Raw genomic sequence first — 20,493 nt, 5'->3', positions numbered from 1 at the left:
TTTATTTTTTTTTTTTTTTCTTTCAGCGTTTGGCCGTGCGGAGATAAGGCAGAAAAACCTCCTTTGTCTGCTCGCCGCGCCTCCCTCCCCTGCCTCTCAGGCCCTAATAACCCACTTTCAGTGGCCGCTCTCTGGAGAACCAGTTTAAACCGATACTCGTGAGCCACGCTGCCCGAAAGCTTGGGAGGTATTGCTGGAAAGTATCTGTAAGAGCAGAGCTGCAAGGGGCCGAGCGCTCGCTGGGCTCTGGCTGGTATTTAGGGAAACAACAGCAAGCTGGCAGCCAGGCTCCGGGCGAGCAGGGATGTCATCTCCTGCATTAATTCGTGTGGTTTTTTTTCAGCAGTTGATTATGTAAAGTTTCCCCATGCACCATCGTGCATGCTTAGAGCAGTAAGTGTTTATTCATGGCTTGGCTCCTTTGCTGAGGGGAGGTTTTAAGGTCTTTTGAAAATAAATTCTCCTCCTTATTATTCCCAGAAATAGTTCTTAAATGGATCTTTGCAGAAATGGAAAACAAACCGGCAACTCTGAGGCCACATGGCCTAGGGTATTTACTTAGAAGGAAGACTGGTTAAACTGTCAAAAGTTGCAACCAATTAAAAAGAGCATTTTATGAGGGGGAAAATTAGGCAGCTTCAATTAGCATCTCTGTTTGTGTAATTACTCTTTAAAAGCAGTAGTTATATTTTAAAAGGTATGTTATAAAAGGATATTAATTCTGTAGTGTTATGGTTATCCACCTACTGTCCCAGGTGGTGAGCATAGTAGATAGGCACAGTAAAGCACGTGTGTGGAAAAAACAATTAAAAGCAATTAGAAAAGCTGTATACTGGACAAGTTTTCTTTGGTTACACGTAAAGTGGGTAACTGACTGTGACAGAAAATACCCAATGTGTCTTTGACCTGCCACAGGCCTTGCTGAAGTTGATGGACATGATAGCTGCCTTCCTTTCAGGCTAAAGGAGGCAACAGGGAAGCGAACGACTTCTTGAAAGAGAGTAACCTGGAAGGCAATCTAACTTGTAGACTACTAGATAGAAAAAAGATATATATATACATATCTAAAGGCTCAGGTAGTTTCCTGAGAAGATAGCAAATGAGAGGAGGTATTAGAGACGTACAGCGTATGCTTTCGTACTTACTGTTGAGCATCAATTTATGGCCACTTTTTGTGGATGGTGGTTGTTGTAGGCTTTGTTTTGGTTATCTGTTGTGCGGTCTGTAGTTAAGTTTATTTGTCGAAAGGATATCTTTACTGTGTTTATTTCTCACTGGTTTCGTTCTGACATGTTTCTAATGATGTCAGTCACCTGGATCAATGGTAACCAATGTATGCAACTATGTAGTATTTTCCACATGCTGTACTGGATTCACTGTTCTTTTTGGTATATGATGTAGTACTGCTGTTACTCAGTATCTGTTTTTTTTTTTTTTTTTCCAAAACATTAGTACTGTTGACAAGGTCAGCACTTCTGCATCATTTTCAGAAGCAAGTAGTTAGCACTTGTTAATGCTAGCCTTGACTTTATGACCTCTGGTTTCCTGTCTTACCAAAAGGTATGTTACACCTTCGGTTGGGTTCAGTGATAAACAGATACATCTCTGAGATGGTCAGCCAAATACTGGACTGGGTGATCCTTTGGTCTGAAGCATTAAGGTATTTCTTAGTTGCTAAATGTTTCTGTTTCCTGCTAGTCCAAGAACTAGAAAGGATGCTGTGTGCAAACAGACAAACTGCAAATAAGAGGCAAGGGTTTGACTTGCATTTAGACGTGTCTGTATTAAAAATCTGTGTTAAAAGCAGCAAGAAAAGAAAAGCAAACAGGCAGTAAAAGAAACCTTTTGTAGACTAGCTGAGAGAGAATAAACACAGAAATGAGCTTTTGGGGGGGGCACAGTGCTGGTTGAAAGTGAGGTTTGGGAGTGCAGTCAAGAAAACTTCTTGTCATTTAATCCTACTGTGCTGGGCCAAACAAAGCTCTTTCTACAGGCTTTGTTAATAAACAGGACTGTATTCAAGACGCGTATGATTCTGTCACCAGTTTTTCCTACAAACAGAAAGAATTCAGAAGTCTGTCAACAAATTATTTGGGTCAAAAGGGGGGAGCAATATTAAAGCGATATATATATTATAGCAAGCTTGTGATTTTTCTGCATTTCTCTCTCTACTCTGTGGCATGGTGTGTGTAGAAGTCGTGGCACAATGCTGGCAGATTGCTAAACCCAGTTAGGGCCCCCGAGCAAAAAAGGGCCTCCGCATGGACATAGACCTGCCTTCAAGCCAAGCACGTTGTAAGGCCTGGAGCATGTTTTGTTTGATGAACCATTTCTTTGCCTCTTGTTTCTAAAGCAATTGGCAGCTTGGGGTTGCCAGATTTTACATTTAAAAGTACAGGACCCCAGTGTCCTATTCCATGAAGCCCTACTGCTGTCACTCCACCCTTCTGCCATGGTGTCTGAGGAGGGCAGCAGTGTCCTGCCCCAAGCACCCTCCACCTCACAAGCCATGGTCCTCACCAGCTCTGTAGGCAGCTGCTGTGGCCGTGCAGGCTTTGAGGCATCCAAGCAAACCGTTAAGGGAGGTGGACGCACAGACAGCAATGGGATTTCCCATTCTTTATACTCAATTCCCATATTCCATTTCAAAAACATAGGAAATATAGGGAAAGAGTGTATTCTATACACTTTTCAAATGAGATGCGTAGAGTAGGTCCTGTAGTCGGGTCAGGGCTGAGTCCAACCTGTGTCTTAGCTGCCGGCTGGTGGGGGTGCTGAGACTTTGTTAGTCTGTACTTTCACACTCAGAGTTAAGGAACTGCCCAGCAAGTGCAATAAAAACTGAATCGTGATCGCTTTTAATCAGAGGGTTTAATGTAATAGCCATTCCTGGCTGCAGTAGAAGCTGATGTGATTTTTCTTGGCCTATCCTCTCCTTTTTAAACCTGTTTTGTAATTCTGAGTGCATGGTCTGCTTATAACTTTCATGTTCTTATTAGCTTCTTGGTTGCTCTCCCATAGACTACTTTTCCAAGGTTTTTAAGCATTGGATTGTATATTTGGAGTCCCAACGTAAGGATAATTTTATTATTTATCTTCACTGAGGCCTAAGGTATAGTTGAAGAGTGAGGCTTGGTGGGAACAGAGACCGTACTGCGTCTCTCAGGCCTGGGGGAGCTCCTTGGAGATTGCAGGGTGCTGTTTTTTGAGGCTCTTTTGTGAATTCAATCAGCTTGGGATGGCTCCTGTTTTCTGAGGCAGCCTTTTAATGTCTGCTTTGCCTCCAGTCCCAGGGGATCGAGCAGAGCCAGAAGCAGCCCTCAGACCTAAACAGGAGGTTAGTTGTCATTCATGTGCTGATGAGATTTGATCCAAATCCCCCATCGGCTCATTTTCAGTCTTTTGGAGTACTCACCTTGCCAAACCTTGTTGATGTTATATGTGCCAAATACCAGATTTAATTTTTTTTTTTAATCCTGTTGAATGACAGTAGCTGGGAAGAAAGAAACTTAGAACATAGTGTTCTTTAAAGTGTTTACAGCAGAGCTAGATTTGCTGAAATGTAAAAAAGATGGGGAAAGTTACTGAAAAAGCAAACTTTTCAGTGCAAGCTCTACACCTAAGGAAAACATAAAAGCATCAGGCAGCAGAATTCTTCATCTGAGGCTTGAGTACGTTTTTCTCCTGTACCGTGCGTAGCTTTGAGTAAGTAAATTGGCCTTTTGGGTGATTATAGGTATAAAAAAATAGGTTATGTAAACACTTTTTAAAATGTGAATATAATTAGGGATATAGATAATATTAAACAGATTATGCAGCTATTAAAATGTGCATATACATACTGTGTTTTGAAACTTACCTTATTAGGAAGCTGCAGCCTATTAGCTGGACAATAATTGGAGTGGTTCTGTTTATTAATATTTTAGAACTGATGTTTGTCTTCTGTAGTGCAGCAATAATTCATTTTAAGTATAATTAATAGCAAGCTCCGACATAAAGTGGGACTTCATGTTGTTTTATGCAAACTTTTCTGAAATCGGTCTCTGAATAACCAGATTTGAAGCCGCCTGTGTTTTCAGGCCGTGTTTTGGGAAAAGGCACGGAAGAGCCCACTTATGTAACGGCTCAGAGCTGGGGAAGCAGGGCCGTCCCCATTTCTTGGTGTGCTTGCCGTTTCAGCCAGCGTTTGCTCAAGTCAGAGCGTGTTACCATGCAACTGTGAAGAAGATACTGAAAATGAAAATACAGAGGTATTTTTAAGATTTTTTTTTTTTTTTTAATTTGGGGGCTGGTATTTCACGAGGCAAAGCGAAGCCTGCCTGCCCTCGCCGAGTTGTTAAAGCGATGCTGGCAAATCTGCGCTCCCAAATCCCGCGATGCCCCTGGCTGCGGGCTGGAGGAGAGGCGGCCAAGCCAGGCTGCCGCTGCCAGCACGCTGGGAGTTGTGTTTTCGAGCAGGCATGCTGGGAGCGAGAGTTTTTTCCGCTTTCCTTCCCGTCCGCAATGCCCTCGTGTTTTGAGGCCGGGTCCGTCCGGCGCCCGTCTTTGCAGATGGTGAGTTTGCGAGCGCATAAATCCTGCGCTGGGTAAGGGGGGCTTGTGCCTGGCTTTTGGGGGGCAGAGGGCTCCTCAGCGTGGCTGTGGGCCCCTGGGGCCTTGAAAGCGTGTCTCTGAGGCTCTTACTGAAATACGTGCTGCTGCCGTACCCGTAAATATTCATATGCAGCTCTACAAATGCACTTGCATGGAGCTGATAGCGCTTTGATTATTAAAAGTGGTTTCTTAAAGCTCCTAAAACAGTTGTGTTGATAGCTGCCGCTTGACTGGGGCTGAGCTGGTCTTTTTGTTCTTTTAATGAGACAATTACAGTTATCATTTTTGCATACTGGTTCTGATTTGTGATGTGTTTGTGCTGCCCACAGGATAATTTTGTCACATTAAAAAAGTTACTAAAAACTAGTTTGAAAAGCGGTTAATAGGTACTGTATGCAACTATGTAAAAGTTTTATGTGGGCTTATTTCTGCACAAATGCAGTGTGACTACATCTCTCTGAAGAGGAAATAGTTTTTTTTTTTAATAACAAAACAAAATTATTCTGAAATTTCTTTCTCAAAGGTTGTTGTCATGCAATTTTTTAGGTTTAGGTGTTTAGGCATTTAAAAACAAGTATTTTGCTTCTGAGAGCTCAGACAGAGCTATACTTTGAATTAGTTATTTGAATGTATTGATTTTTAACTTCACCAGTTAATTCTATTAATGATGTTTACCACCTGACTGGGTGATGATGGGCCATGCTGACTTGGAATAAGTAGGAACAACTCCACTGATATCAGCAAAATCAGGTCTTTAGGAATTAATTCTAGCACATGCCCTCAAGGAACTAAGTCCAGGAGTGTAGACGATGAGTCCAACTTGGGTCTTCTGCCTTGTTCCTGGTGAAGGAAGTATGATGCCTCTGCTACGGCTGTTTTTAGTCACTGAAACAATCCACAAGGGTTATCGTTGGCTTTCTGTAAATTAAAGCAGTCCTTAAAATAGCTGCAGTGAGTTTGGTAGTACCTGCCAGCCTGGGGAAGGTGCAGAAGTAGAATAAAAGTTCTTCCCTCCCTCTCCAGCTCTTCCAGTTCCCGTAGGCAATAAAACAGACATCTGGGTTTTTTATTGTAAAAACAATACCTCCGTTTTTACTGTGTTTTACTATTCCTTTGTTACAGGACAAACAGCTAAGTAGGTAAGGAAAAGTGGTGAGTTGAGTACTTAATGTTGTGGTAATTTGTTAATAAAACACCTGAAGGTGTACAGAAGCTCTTGTCAGCAATAAGTAAAAACTCATTGTATTGGGAAACTGCAGTGTGCTCTTTCAAGGAGATCCTATGGTACAAGTTTCGCATGCTCGTATTCTCAGAATCAACTTTTTTGTAGAAGTTGGTAGGCGTAGAGGACTGTGGTCACGGCAGAAATATTAAGGAGTGTTTCTGTGTTTGTTAAACCTTTTCTGTGTGTGTAGCCCTAGAATAATAAAGATTTAAATTTAGTCCTCTTGGTAGATCCTTGTATGCCAATTTATAGAACACGGTAATAATTCATAGCATGGTTTCTGATGTTGATGATGTACAATGAAGAAAAAAAGATCTTTCCTGGAGCAGCACTGATCCTGTGTCCTGCAAAGCAACGCCAAGTCTATGAGAAAAATAGGGATTGGATTTCAGAGTACCAGCTTCCTACTCATTTTTTTGATAGAAGATATGTGCCACTTATATGTGTCATGCGAAGGAGTACACAGGGATCATATAGCACTGCTCCCGTATCTGACATAATACATACACAGATGAATAATTTCATGAGCATATATTTTAGTCCTACTGACTGACCTTTTGCAAGGTAAGACTTTCTAGCTTAAACTGGGATTGAAACAGGAATAGTTTTGTCCATGATGACTAAATTTGCGTTGGTGTAATCAAGAACAGGATTTGGGCCTGATACAGGTTGGATTTTAATTTTATTTTGTATTTTTTAAGAAAACACTTTCTAGATAATAAAGGTCCATATATTGTCTACTTCTCATTTCAGGTGGTGGAAGAATAAGGAACAAGATGAAACCTCTCCAAAGTGTCTGGCTTTTCAAGAGCTTGCTTTCCAGTTGCTACTGTCATGGTCAGCTTCACAGTTCTCCTCTTCTTTCTGTTGCAAAGAAGATAGGTTATGTGATGGGACTGCGCAGCTGTGGATTTTGGAGGCCAAAATCTTTGTTGGACACAGCTAGATTGACTCTGTCATGTAATGGTCGGTTTAGGAAAAAGCATCAGGATTCACGAGCACTGTGGAAGCACGAGGCTGTGCAGAAGTATCTGGAGACTCTAAGCAAAGAATACCAGGAGGTCAGTCGTCTGCTCGATGCTGACTCAAAAAACGACTTTGAGCAAAGAACCCTGAGGAGAAGACGTGCTGATCTATCCCACGTTGCAACTGCGTTTCACGAAATCAAAGAGGCTGAAAGAGAAGTCCAGGAGTTAGAAACCATGTGCAGAGGTAAGGAGAACACATCCACTTACTCATTTCAAAAGAATGGCTTTGCTTGTGATGAACTTAATTGCCTGGCCTTCGAGGAAAGCTTTTAAATAAGTTTAGCCAGGCCCGGTCATGTCCATTCCTGGGAGCTTTCTTGCTTCTAGGGCTTCCTAGATCGAGCCGTTTCCTTTTATTTTTACCTCATCTCTCTTTGATCTGAGGTCTTAATACAGCCAACTTGGGAAAGTAGGAACCATCTGAACTCGCAGGGCTTTGTCTAGCAGAAATAGCTTGGAAATGTTTGGTTTAATTTTTTTTTTTTGATAGATCAAAGAGCAATATGAACTGAAGGAAAAAAGACACCTTCAAGCCAAGCATATTTGGTAGATGCAGACTTCATCTGTGTCATTTAAAATGGGATTCCAATTAGCCAGTTCATTGATGCTTATTAAGCAAATTATGTGAACTTTCATCTTCAGGCCCTGAATTCAGCTTCCAATATAAGCAGCAGGAGTTAATGTCTTTGAAGATACTTGAGGAGTCCTACAAGGAATAAAAAATGATGGTTATGGTTATCTAAGAAGCTGCTGCTTTTCAAAACTATTCTACAGTAAAGATTGGGGTAAAAATAGGGGAAAAAAATATTGACGCTGCTTTTGATACCGTTCAGGAAAAAGAAAGTATGGGGAGAATTTACAAAATAAGCAGTGGTACAAATTTTGACAAAGAAAAAAAAATGTTGGAAATGTGAGGCAGTGTGTTCAGTAGAAAAGAACAACGTGGACCATTCTGCTACCCCAACAGATACTAAGATTAGAGACAGTATTTTAATCCCCACCCCTTTTGCTCCTCTTCAGTGGATAAAGAGGAAAAGGAGTGAAGATGAGGGACAAAAATTGATACCTGAAAAAAAAAATATTCTTGGAAGAATGAGAAAGTATTTTAAAAAGTGGAAAACTCCAACTTAGCAAGGCTATTTTTGCATCAAATAAATGTAATGAAGAATTTTGCTAATTCCATAAATTATGATATGGATGAATGGAGTGAGTTAGAGTTGAAAGAAAGAAAAAGCAAGTGAATGAAAGAAAATTACAGCCAAGAAGTTACTTAAATGGAGCCCAATTATACTGTACGCAGTCTGTGTCGTGTGGCTGAGCTAAAACACAGATGGCCCCTTCAGCTGACTGTTCTTTGTGTTGTTTTTAGCTCCATAACTGATCCTCCTCTCTGTCATACCTAAATTCCTCACAATTGCTGTAGGATTGTATCTTTGCAACACTCAATGAAGCAGGAAAATATGATTTCCCAGTCTTTCCCTGGTGACTCACATCAGAGGGCAGATGAAGTGACTTTTTAAAGGTCAGGTTTGCAGGGGGGTAGGTATGGGATGCCAGTCTTTTCAACCTCAAGCTGGTAGGTTACCCCTAGACCATGCTTCCATCTCTGCTGACAATATTCAGTCTGATCCTGTTATCTAACTAGTCAACAAGGATGGTTTTTGAGCCAGCTAGAAGCCTTTCGTTCAGGACTATCTTTTGGTTGGAGTTGTAATATACCGGTAAGGAAATTTACATAGTTCTCACCTTAAGTGCCAAGGATGTCAAGCTCATCCGTTGATCTGCCATCATTTATTTAAGGAAAAATACCCACATGGAATGTAAATTAGAAACCATGATGTGGAGGAGCTGCTGCTGTCCTTGTCCAGCTGGCCCAACGTCCCAGCCCATTTAGTTCTTAAGGCCGCTGCTGTGGACAGGAGAACAGGAACAAGGCTCTAGACACGCAGAGAGGAAGAGCCCCGAGTCCTACATCTGTCTATTCTTTTCTTGAGGTGTGTAAACCTATATAACCTACTGATAAAACCTATAGGTTTTCCTTCTGATGAGCTGCCAGAGCCACTTCTCAGTTGGTAGAGTAGAGGGAATTAAAAGGAAAAGGAGAGGGTGCTCCCTGTTTTGGCGTTGTCATTTTTTTCTCTTAACTCACACTTGCTGAGCAGAGGGGAAGGGAATCTCCTTAAGCAAAGCCAGGAATGTGGATGAAGCGAGGTCATCCACATCCTCATGGTCTGAATCCATAACTCTCACATCTCACTGGTCACTTGATTAGCAGGAGACAGAGGGTTAGAAACCTCATTATTATCATCTTACTTTAATGCTCACCTTAACGAGTTGTCTGCAAATCATTGAGTATACATCTGTTTCTGGCCAAGTCTAGAAGCCGACATTTTTGCTGCATCAGAAATTATAATATGGGAAACTGAGGCACTTTTTGTCTCCAGGCGTGCTTTTGATGTATTTTGTCAAATCTGTTCAAGAATTTACCCCTGGACTGTCAGTCTGTGCCACATAGGCGTCAGTTGGGACTAGCATCTGTTTGATGCAGACTTTGAGCCATAACCTAGAGATTCAGAGGTAATATATCTGTTACTCCTTCCAACACCCCTGAAAAATATGACCATTTAGTTAGCAATGTGCATCCTGGGTTGGGCTGCCCTTCTTTGATATTTCATGCTGGCAAAATGGAACTGCTTGCACTGCAAGATTTGATGTGCTGTAATGTGCGTCTTTTGTCAGCTGTACTGCAGTTTGCTCTAAGGTAAGTGAAATTGGCTAATATCTGTTCCTATTGTTGGAATTTAGAGCTAGACAGCAGAGATGAGAAACAACTTCTGGAGCTTGCCTTAGAAGAGAAGGAAACCCTTGATAAAAAAATCAACACGCTGTGCAGAAAGGTGAGCCTGAGGTAAAATTATACAGCTTTGTAAATAAAGATATCCAAAAAATCTTCCTTGTGATCTTACCCATCGACTATGACACTTGCATTTAATGAAACGGAAGTCCAGCTTCTCTCTTTTCCCTGAAAAGACGTGGCAACGTTAATTAGTAAGCTTCTGGCAAACGCATCTTAGAAGCTTATTATTTTAGTCAGTTTTGCTTGCTTGTCTGTCTGTCTGGAGGTGCTGAAGGGGACATAAAGCTCTGGCTGTGCTATTGAGACATGACGTGACATCCTCGTAACTGTTTGTGACAGCGGAGCATACATTCCTGAAAAGGTTTCTGATTGGAACTTTCAGTCTTTCGTTTCCTCTTCAGCTGACAGCAGCCCGTCAGCGGGGACGTTAATTATAAGCAGAGAGGCTGAACAGATTCAGTGGAAGGTTCTGTGTTTGGTCTCATTTCTATGTTCACATTGAGATAATGGGAAATGGGGCCTTCTGAAAAATAAGGTCAATGTTTGTGTAAAAAGCAGCTGAGTTATAGCTAGTAACTTGTGTTCATGGGTAGCTGGGGCTGGGACGGGTGACGTGGCACCTGACTCTTTGGGATCAGCTAGCTTTCCTGTTAGGTGGGCTCAAGCCATGGTGTTTGTGAAGGCTGTCTGTAAGCTGGATTAAAAGGAGATACAGAGTCATGAAAGAGACAGTGACATTCTTTTTTCTTTTTTTTTCTCTTTTCAGCTTTTCCAGCTTCTAGTGCCAAAGGAAAAATATGATAAAAGTCATGTTATATTAGAAGTGACAGCTGGCAGAACAACTGGAGGTCAGCAAAATCTCCGCAGTAAAGATTACTCCAAAGCTCCGTCCAAATTTTTAAGGCTCTTATGGGTTATTCTGAATGCACTTTTATACTTTAATGGTATAAAGTAATACTTTCTAAAGAAGAGCGTTAATCTGTCTAATGACCACTGTTATGGTTGCAGCTAAATCTAAAAACTGGTGGCTGCCGTATTACGAACTGCTATTTATGTTGTAGCGCCTTTATATTTTTAGGTGACATCTGCCAGCAGTTCACCAAGGAGATGTTTGAGATGTACCAGAACTATGCAGACTATAAATGTTGGACCTTTGATGTTCTGAACTACACTCCAGCTGAGATAGGTACAGTAGTAGTCTTCAGACACTCCATCAAGACAACGAAGTTAAAAGCTGGGTTTCTCTGCTCTGTTTGTCACACGTTATTTGCCTCTATAGGTGGGCTGCATCACGCGGCCGCTCATATTTCGGGAGATGATGTCTACAGGCATCTGAAATACGAAGGAGGGACTCATCGGGTCCAGCGAATCCCCGAGACAGGCCTGTCGTCGAGAATGCAGCGCATTCATACCGGGACGATGTCAGTCATTGTCCTCCCGCAGCCAGAGGAGGTAAAGTAACTGCTAATCAGGGCAGCAAGGTGTATCCCTGCTCATCCACGTAGGCATCGGAGTAGGTGCTGTTTAAAACCACGTTACTGTTAGCGGTTTGGGATTTTATTGATACCCAAGTGCTTTGTGTGCATCCCAGGAAATGAACCACAATTCTGTGACTCTGGAAGGTTCAGTCCTTGCCTCTGTACCTTACGTGTTTGAACGGCTCACCAGAAGCAACTTCCCAGATACTTGCTATTGCCTGAAGTGGCAAGTAGATCACTGATCAGTTCAGTGACTGTTCCGGCCTCAGCGCTCACAAATCTCACTAGTTAGCAGTAAGCCAATTTTAAATTATGTCTTATATTGAGACGGGGAATATGTCCAAGAAAATATTCAGTGTTGCATAGTAATAAGTTTCAGCAAGTCTTTTAATTCTTTTTTGGTTCATTTAAATTATTTGTGTCGTTCTCTGTTAAATCAGGGGCAGTATGCTCTGAATTTGAATGAGCGTGTTGGTTAGTCTTTGAGTTTTCACTGATACCAGCTGTTCTCGCTTAAACCAGCAATTTACGCTGAAGATAATCAAAAACAAATCTTGAAGGCTTTCCCTGCAAGTTCTCCTGCTTCCCTGTAATGCTTTCCTCGCAACATTGATCAGATCTGAAAGTTCCTTTCCTGTCCACTGAGCTCAAGCTTGGTCCAGGTCGTGGGCTCATACTTGCAGTGCTGCAGTCCTTGCCTGGATCTGGGTACACCCACCTTTTCCTCAGTTAGATGTTTTTAAACACCATTGCAAAAATCATTCAGGCTTGACTCACTGAACAAGATCCTTGAGCTGCTACTTAGAAGTAATTTTGATGATTTGCTTAGTTCTCGGTCTCCCTGCCAAAGCTGGTGGTTTTACAAAAAGTTGCTGATTTTAGTTTGTTTCCCACACAGACGTACCTTGTTTTCGGAAGGACCTGGAGTAAGAGATGGAAAAAATAAGTGGAGTACTTAAAGAGTTGCTTTGCAGAGATACTTGCTGTTAGGGTTTTTTAAGTATAATAATTATAACTCTTACTTAGGAACAGTTATAAAAGAACAGGTTTTTGAGAAGTGATTCTTTTTTTTACACCATGTATCATTGAAAAGATGTTCAAAATATTTTAGGAGGAGCAGAAGGTAGTAATTTTCTTTGATTCTAGGTTGACGTTAAAGTAGATCCCAGAGATTTGCGTGTAGACACATTCAGGGCCAAAGGAGCAGGGGGGCAGCACGTTAACAAAACTGACAGCGCTGTGAGAATCGTACACCTTCCCACAGGTAAGTCTGGCTGCATTTCCTTCTAATCACCCTAAATCTTTATCCTGAATTGAAAGCTTACGATGCTGCAAATTACCTCTTACAGTGAGTTTGCCGGGTTGGGCCTTATATCAAAAAAGGCAGTAGCCCCTTCTTGGTCTGCCCATCTTCTAGCAAGGAAACGTGAGAAGAAGAATATGTACTAGTGGAACAACGGTCAACGTGTTGCTGTTCTGCCAGTTTTGTCTTCAGATGGGTTGCTTAATGAATACGCTGTCTGTGAAGGATGAAAGAATAAATGGAGGGTGACAGGGATGGGATGGGAGATGTAAATAATTTCTGCTGACTGCTTCAGGAGTAATAGTCATTGGCAGCCTCGCTGCGACCTGTGTAATTACGAGACTGAGAAAAAAAGGAGAGTTGAAGATTTTCATTGAGTACTTGTTAATGCTGTTAGATGTGGAATAGGAAAGAAAGCTTGTACTGATGGGAAGTTACTGTATATGGTGAACCACTCTGTCTTTGTTAGGATTTGTTTGTATTGAAATTCAGTGGGTTTGTGTCCATCCAGATGCGGAATCTCTTAATGCACAAGAAATTCCAGTAGCAGCCTGAAAACAGCTGTTCTGTGTATGCCTTTTTACTTCAGAAATCTAATGTGAAATAAAAACAAATACTAGTTTTCTTGTGAAGATCTTTATTTGTTATTCCTAATTCAGTTTATGACTCTCCAGTGTGACTTTGACACCCTTTTCTGCTAGAATAACGAACTTTCCAGTCTCTGTGAGCTTATGTAGACTAAGACTTTCAAATCCTGCATTTCATTTTTTCTCAGCGTGCTTCTGTAGACTCTGCAAATTACATTTTTAACATGCGATAGCTAGCTGGAGAAAATCTGTTTTCTGGAGGCAATGTCAGAAACTTGTTTGCTTCATGAAAGTTTACAATATCCCTACCCTTTCTGTAGCACCCAAACAAAGAAGCTCCTGGTGCAGCTGTGAAGAATTTAAAAAGTTACATATGGTTTTGGGCAGTGTGCTAAAATGACTTTTTACCCTACAGTTGAAAGGCCCTACAAACCAGCACTGTAGAAGGTTTCAGTTGCCAAATGTGTTAAAATTAATTTAGCTGGCTTGTTCTTTGTTATAATAGGCTTTTGATCTGTGCTCTCTTGAATTCTTCTGTAAAGGACTAGTAGTAGAGTGCCAGCAGGAGCGATCACAGCTGAAGAACAAGGAAATAGCTCTGCAAATGCTGAGAGCTAAATTGTACCAGCAGATCATTGAAAAACAACTAAGTCAAGAGCAGAGTGCCAGAAAACTGCAGGTGAGGAAATGTGATTGATGGAACTTGGAGAAGGTGCTGTGTTGTAGATTTGTTTCCGATCTCTTTGAGTGGCAGTGACAGAGCACGTGAGTGTGTGTCTGGACGGGTGTGCTTACAAAGGAGAATCTTGTGTGTTAAAGTGGTAAGTGCTTTAAAACTGGAACTCTGATTTTCACTTCTCCTAGTTCAACCCTAATGTAGACTTCTCAGGTAATGAAAAAGAGCCATAGGCTATAGCTGGAAAGAAACAAATCGTAAGACTGCAGCTGGAATTATCTGAATGATCTGAACTCACTCAACATTGTGAACTGAATCCCCCTCTTAAGGCTGCAGTTACACAATCAGAGCAGTAGTACGGAGTTATTCTCAGTGAAAATGGGGATCGAAAGTTCTTGGAGTTGTATTTTAACCTGTTCCTAAAACACAATATTTGACGAGATCATACAGAGCTTTTGAGAGTAACAAGTATGTAAACAAGCCCGCCAATTCACAGTTACATAAAAGTTTATTTGCAATTTTTTAGGTAGCCCTTAAAAGAAGAAATGATTTTCATAAAAGAGTTACCTCAAGTTATGCTGCAAAGTGTACTTTTCTCTTAAGTGTGCTAACATTCTTTTCCCATTCCTTGAGTATTTTGCTGTTTGCGGTGCAAACTTCAACAGTGATCAAAAAGAATAAAAATACTTCACAATAACAGAATTCTTCAGTGCTCCGAAGTTTCCAGCTATTTAATCACTAATTTCGGATTGCATTTAAATGTATTGTTCCTGCAGATTATTAACTCAGTCGTTGTAATCAGTGAGCCATTTATCTTTTGTTAATAACTTCAGCTTGAGAGTTTTCAAAGCTGTATAAAGGACTTTAGATTTACATTTATTATATATTTACATACTATAGAAAATCAGGCAAAAGTAAATTACCTTTCCTAATAATTCAGAATAGATCAAAAAAAATCCTTGTTTTGAAATATAAATGTGGGTGCGGGTAGAATTTTCCAAACAAAAACAAACAAAATCTAAGCAGATACTGGTCTCTCTGAGCAGTTTTTGTCGTGTAATTCTCCATTTCAATAAAGCATTTAACCACACAACAAAGCTATGTTGAGTTCAGTTTTAAAGCTTTTAGAATTGTTTGCGCTCCTGCACGCCACCACTAGAGGACTCCTCTCCGTATTCTCAATTTACTCTTTGGGTGTTGATTTCTGACAGCCAGATGTTAGTGGAACTGCTTTGCCACCCTTCTGTGTAGTAAACGTTGACTTATTAATGGTGCCTAATCGTTATCTTTTGTGGGAATACAACCCCCCTCAAAACCAAAAATACCGTGTTACATTTTTGGACTAATGCCATGTGTAGACACCTTTTGCCTTACGTGACTTTTGAGACTGGTGTCATTCTTACAGTTACAGAGCTAGGACAGAAATGGTATACTGCAGGATGTTAAAACTTGGTCTGGTACAGAATAGCAAATAAAACATTGTGGAATTACTAAACTGTATTAAAAAAATATATATCCATTAAAAATATATATATATATATATATACACATATATATCCTAAATCAGTGACTACTAGGTTTGTAGGTGTAACAGGCTAATCAATTTAAGTTTATTCTAGCTATGCTGATGTAGAGTGGTTTTAGATTTTTAAAAAACAATATATATATATATATATATATTTTTTTTTTATTGCTACAGTTGGGAACGAGAGCCCAGTCAGAGAGAATTCGTACTTACAACTTCACCCAGGACAGAGTGACCGACCACAGGATCTCGCACGATGCACGCAATATCAAGGTGATGGTTGCTTATCAGAGTTTTAAAACTTAGACTTACCTGTATCTTGTGAGGAAAAATGTAACCTTGTGAAAACAATTTGAAATATATGAGGAAGTCACGTGGCCAGTTGTTCTCTGACAGAACGTGATAGATTCAAGAAGTTCACACTCTTCTGCCTCGGTGATGTAGGGTAGTGTTAAAGATGACTTGCACAGGAAATAACTAGCTGACCTAGTTCTCTGTGTCTTTTTCTCCTACTATATGAACAAAAAAAGATCAAGCATGGATTCCTCCTTAGCGAACTTGGTGAGTCCCTTCGCCAAACTGGGCAAGTAAAACTTGAGATTCTTGAAGCTTACCGTAGCCAAAAGAAAAACCTGACAAGACAGACTTTTTTTAGTTGTCAATCTATTAGCTTAATCCTCCTCCTAATGCTAGAGTGAATAAAGGGAAAAAATAAACAAACAAACAAAAAAACCACCTTTTCTTTATGTTTGCCTTGCAAGCCACAGTTAAAAGCAACTGAAACGGAATACTTCTACTGTAAGATTACCTGATATTTCTGAATAAATATCTCCATATAGTTTGATTCATATTTATTGCTTTGTTAACAGGTATTTAAACAAATACCTAATAGTGCATTTTTGTCTAATAAATTTATGGGCAATGCTTTGAACTTCAGGACGAAATTTAGGATGACCCTTTATTATTTTGTCTTAGGCATCCAGTTTACTTTAACTGCTGTTTCATAAAAAGCAACACTTTTAAACTGTACCCACAGATGTCCAGGGTTACTTCAGAGAACACAGGGCATACTGAATAAGGAATGGTTCATATTTAATGGGGTGGGGAAGAGCTATAGAGGTATCAGGTTGGAAGAGAATGGGAGGAAGTTCCACAACTGTATAAATACTAGTTTTGTTAGTCTAGCTTTTCACATAGTTTGGGGAACTTATTACTTTTTCTGAGTAAAATTGGAACTATAACCTGTCTAACAAAAGTTAGTTAAGCTTTGTTTGTGTAAAAAAAAAAAAAAAAAAAGTCATTCTTCGCATGAAACAAATATTTAAATTGTGTCCTTCTACTCCTAATTGTTCTTGCTGGATGATTTTTTATGTAAATGCTTAGGTTACAAGAAAGCACAGCGAGAAGGCACCGATACCTCTTCTGTTGTTGCCAGGGTCAGTGTGCCTTCACACAAAGTCCCACTGCTGTGCACTGTGCCACGGTGCTCTCGCACAGGGGATTCATGAAGTTGGGCAAGTGGAAGTGCTACGATAAGACGCCAGGCAGAGGGCATTCCCAGAGCTCCTCTTCTGCGTAGTGACCATTTCAGAATAACACTGATGTATGCTCAGTAATGCTTTTGTCTGTTGTTGTTTTTTCATAGGAAATTCTAAGCGGGAAAGAAGAACTGGATAAGCTAATAAACAGGCTACTGGAGTTCGCAGAGATGGAGGCTCTCACCGAATATCTAGAAAATTTGCAGTCTGTGGAAGGAGGAGGCTGCTGAAGACATTGTATAGACTTAAAGCAGAAATGCGTTTGGTAGCAAAATAAAATGGACACATTTGTTAGATGACTGATTAAAATCTACGCCTCTTTTTCAATGTGTGCTATTACTCTTTTTTTATATATATATTGGCACAAATGAACTTAATGGGTTGAATTTACTACAGCTCCCCTAGCAGAAAAGAACAGGCTTTGAGCACTGCTTGTTCTGGGGACGGGAGATGTTCCTGTCTAGGTGAAAGATCTGAAGCTCCCCTCTCTTGGTCTAGAATCTGGCCTCATGAGTAATACTTATTTTTATCATTTTTATCCACTGACAGAGGGAACTTCCTAAATGTAGCCCTTTCTAAATAACTCTGTATTATGATATACTACTTTTGTAGAAAAGCAAAGGAAGCAATCTTGATCGAGAGGCCAGCATCCTGAGAGCTGTACCTGTCAGCCTTCTTGGTTCAGCTGAGGGTGGGTCTGGACCACATGCTGTGGCGGAGTGTAGAAGTACTTGTTCCAGTTTCACGTTGAGTTGACAAGGTTCTGGAAGGAGTTTAGCAATGATAACCGGCAGCATCCTCCTCCTTGACAGAAAATGAGCTGACAGTGTAGATGTATTTTAGCAAACGAGGTACGTCTGGAATTTAGTTTCTGCCTTGATGTCTTCTTTGGGAATGTGCCTGTCTCTGAGGGCAAGCCAGATAGCTGTAGAGCACACAGCTTTAACAGGACTTGCATTCATGTTTTCCCCTAAGCCCATATTGTGCAATATACTTACACGCACTTGTGCGTAGGCAGTCAGTAATCAGACGCAGAGACTGAGGAACACTCAGATGTTTAACGTTACACAGAAATATGCAAGTGCACTGCTGAGCTGGGCTGACTTGCTAGATCAATGCGTTTGCTTTTTATCCCGCTCTTCCCAAACCGTGCTATGGAACTGCTCTGCGCTGTCTTGTGAATGTGAAGAGTCCATTAATTGTCATGATTTAAACTGCACGTCGTGGTTGGTTTACGGCTGCACATTTATTTCCTAATCATAAATGATACAGGACTGAGAAAATAGAAGTTGTTTTGAGAAAAGAAATTTCAATACTGAATTCTAACCTGTGTCGTTAAACAGCAATTTACACTATTCAGACAGAGTAGAAACTATATAAATATATATATATTAAAATATGTAGATTAAACTTTATTCAGACAGGAAGAAAGCAGGAAAAGTACTCGGTTTCTCAGTTATGGAACTATTCTTCAATTCTCGGGGTTTTGCACATTCTTATCAGCAAGTCTCACTTGAGAATTTTTTGAATTGCTTCCACCACTTTTAATTACAAACGTTTTTAGTTTTTATTTTTTAATTTATAGTTCTGTAAATCAATCAATAAACCTACTATCATGTGACTTAGAGTCATTTGCACATTTGAACTTTGGCATTGCGGTAAGCAGCTGAGTGAAAAATACCTCCAGGAAGGCAGGCAGCTCAGCTTGCACCTATGCAGTGCTGACAGACTGGTACTAACTGATGGGATTAGCTGCAATAGGAGAGTTTACGTGTTTAGCCAATTAACGTGCTCCTTTAGCTCACTTTCATGGTGCAAACCAATTTATTTTATTATATACGTTGAACGATCTTAGAAACTTCTTATAAACTAAGCATTTTAAATAATCAGATTCTAATTCCAGAATTAGGTGATGGTTATGAAGCTCTTTACTATGAAAAATACTATTGAAACACTGAAATAAATAAATAAAGCCTCACTTAAGTAACTGAAAGAAAAACAGTGATGTTCTGACTGCAGGACCTTAGGGGTATTTGCGACCAAGGTCCCTCATTTTCCGCAGCCTGTCTTTGGTGGTGCTGGTGGTTTTGTGCTCAGGGAAAGGGGAAAGCAGAAGGGAGCTCCCCTCCGAAACCACATTTTTTGATGCCCCCAGTGCAGGCATTGAAATTCAGTACCTAAACCCTTTCTTCCAGGCTGTTCCAGTGTATCCTGAAGGATCTTTTTCTTATTAAGGGCATCCCTCAATTGCTCACACCTGTACCCAAAATACCCTAAAGCTCAGTCCCGACAGAGACACTCACACAGAGCAGACCCACTTCTCCTGGAGGTCACTGGTGCACTGTTCTGTCCTACTAAAACCAGATCGGTTTGCTCTTCCTCATTGACAAAGTATTATTTGAAGCTATGTTTCCCCCTAGCTTACAGGATATCTGAAACCATACACTACTCTACTAGTTCTTGCACCCCGGTCTTTTCTGTAGGACGTAAAAGCTGCTGAGATAAATGGCAGAAGTACCTCCCCTGCATTACTCGTGCATCTGAAGACGAGCAATTATTAAGGTATTTCTGCACTTACAAGTTTGTGAGCTGTACTGAACCACGTACATATGCCTTGATCCACCCCTCACCTACAAGGAAGCATAAGTCACGTAGGCTCTGTAGGCTCTATCCCATAGGACTGTTCCTCTCTGAAGGTTATCCTCCCCTCTGCAGCCTAGGTGCTATTTTTGCTGTTGTTTTGGCATTTTTCAGTGTAAGATTTTTTTAAGGCAAGGGTGTTGTTTTTATGCCTTTTTCTTTTTGAATGCTAGCGTAATATAAACAAATTACCTTCTCTCGAGCAAGAAGTATTTCAGTTTTACTCCCAAAAATAACACTGCAAGGAAACAGCAGCTGTGCTAACATAACTATTTGTTATATGATTATATATTCTCATTAGGTTAAGAAACATGGTTGTTTCCACTCAGGCTCTTGCACAATTCACCCGTCTGTAACGTTAGACAAAACACTAAGGGGCAATGTCAAAGCAGCAAAGGCATTCTTTCTGGTTCCCCAAATCCCTAAGCGTGGTTTTATACGTCAGGCTTTACCACCTTTTCCTACAGCTTTATTTTAAATCAGGAGCTGTAAGAATTGACTGCTGCTTTGAAACACTTCCTGGCAGATGGATACAAACAATTCACAAATAAACGGCAGCAGCTGAAGAACTGTGTTTGTTTTGCTTTTTACCTATTGAGCTTTATTTGGCATTTCTAATGCAGATTCCACTTGGATATTTGCAAAACGTCTTTAACATAGCTGTCAAAATGGCAAGGAGAAAAAGTAGAAGTTTCCAAATGGAAATGATAATAGTTGCCATTACTACCCCATGCCTGGAGTTCTGTTTCAGACATCGTTTTCCAAAACCAGCTGCAATTCAGGCACCTGAGACCTCCAGCACCAGCTACATCAATAGCATCAACTTTTTGCTGTGGCCACGAAACGCACGTTATTTCACACGAGCAGAGCTGGCAAGTGGAGCGTGTCCGCTGCTGGGGCTGGGGGACCTGACGGGAGGCCTGCAGGGAGATGGATCAGCCAGAAATGCTGCCTTTAACCAAAGAGGTCATACTCACGGGCTGTGTGTTAGTAAAACATCTATTTTATTGCTCCGATCCTGCCTCTCCCTGGTACCCTACTAC

The 20,493-nt window shown here is 40.7% G+C and overlaps 2 protein-coding genes across 11 annotated transcripts in view; one reads left to right on the top strand and one right to left on the bottom strand.

Moving 5' to 3' along the window:
* NAA16 (N-alpha-acetyltransferase 16, NatA auxiliary subunit) overlaps window positions 1-144 on the bottom strand; it is a 67,152-nt gene extending 67,008 nt beyond the window's left edge. Inside the window, exon 1 of the mRNA XM_040541078.1 lies at window positions 27-144. The gene's annotated coding sequence lies outside the window, so the exon portion shown is untranslated. The remainder of the gene's footprint in view (window positions 1-26) is intronic.
* On the top strand, window positions 30-17,133 carry MTRF1 (mitochondrial translation release factor 1). 10 transcript variants are annotated; one of them, XM_040541114.1, is made up of 12 exons: window positions 63-187; window positions 3,288-3,337; window positions 4,080-4,250; window positions 6,572-7,030; window positions 9,652-9,743; window positions 10,470-10,551; window positions 10,782-10,889; window positions 10,983-11,155; window positions 12,328-12,445; window positions 13,614-13,750; window positions 15,447-15,545; window positions 16,918-17,133. In XM_040541114.1, exons 4-12 carry the CDS (start codon window positions 6,595-6,597, stop codon window positions 17,038-17,040), a joined length of 1,368 nt encoding a protein of 455 aa, XP_040397048.1. In that variant the 5' UTR covers window positions 63-187; window positions 3,288-3,337; window positions 4,080-4,250; window positions 6,572-6,594; the 3' UTR covers window positions 17,041-17,133. The 10 variants fall into 10 exon arrangements, with proteins under 10 accessions (XP_040397057.1, XP_040397080.1, XP_040397048.1 ...); XM_040541131.1 differs by having other exon boundaries at window positions 4,056-4,250; XM_040541123.1 differs by lacking the exon at window positions 3,288-3,337 and having other exon boundaries at window positions 30-187.
* Window positions 17,134-20,493: the final 3,360 nt, after the last annotated feature.

This window comes from Cygnus olor, chromosome 1, assembly GCF_009769625.2.
Source record: "Cygnus olor isolate bCygOlo1 chromosome 1, bCygOlo1.pri.v2, whole genome shotgun sequence".
In the NCBI taxonomy this organism is placed as follows: Eukaryota; Metazoa; Chordata; class Aves; order Anseriformes; family Anatidae; genus Cygnus; species Cygnus olor.
The sequence above is the reverse complement of the archived record's forward strand: the minus strand, read 5'-3'. Positions and strand labels throughout refer to the sequence as shown.

What these genes read in the sequence shown, in the direction of transcription:
- MTRF1 (XM_040541123.1), top strand. Translation starts at nt 6,595, where the DNA reads ATGAAACCTCTCCAAAGTGTCTGGCTTTTCAAGAGCTTGCTTTCCAGT. An exon ending in GTTAGAAACCATGTGCAGAG is followed by an intron (nt 7,031 to 9,651) that starts GTAAGGAGAACA and finishes GTTGGAATTTAG; the next exon opens with AGCTAGACAGCAGAGATGAG. An exon ending in AATCGTACACCTTCCCACAG is followed by an intron (nt 12,446 to 13,613) that starts GTAAGTCTGGCT and finishes TCTTCTGTAAAG; the next exon opens with GACTAGTAGTAGAGTGCCAG.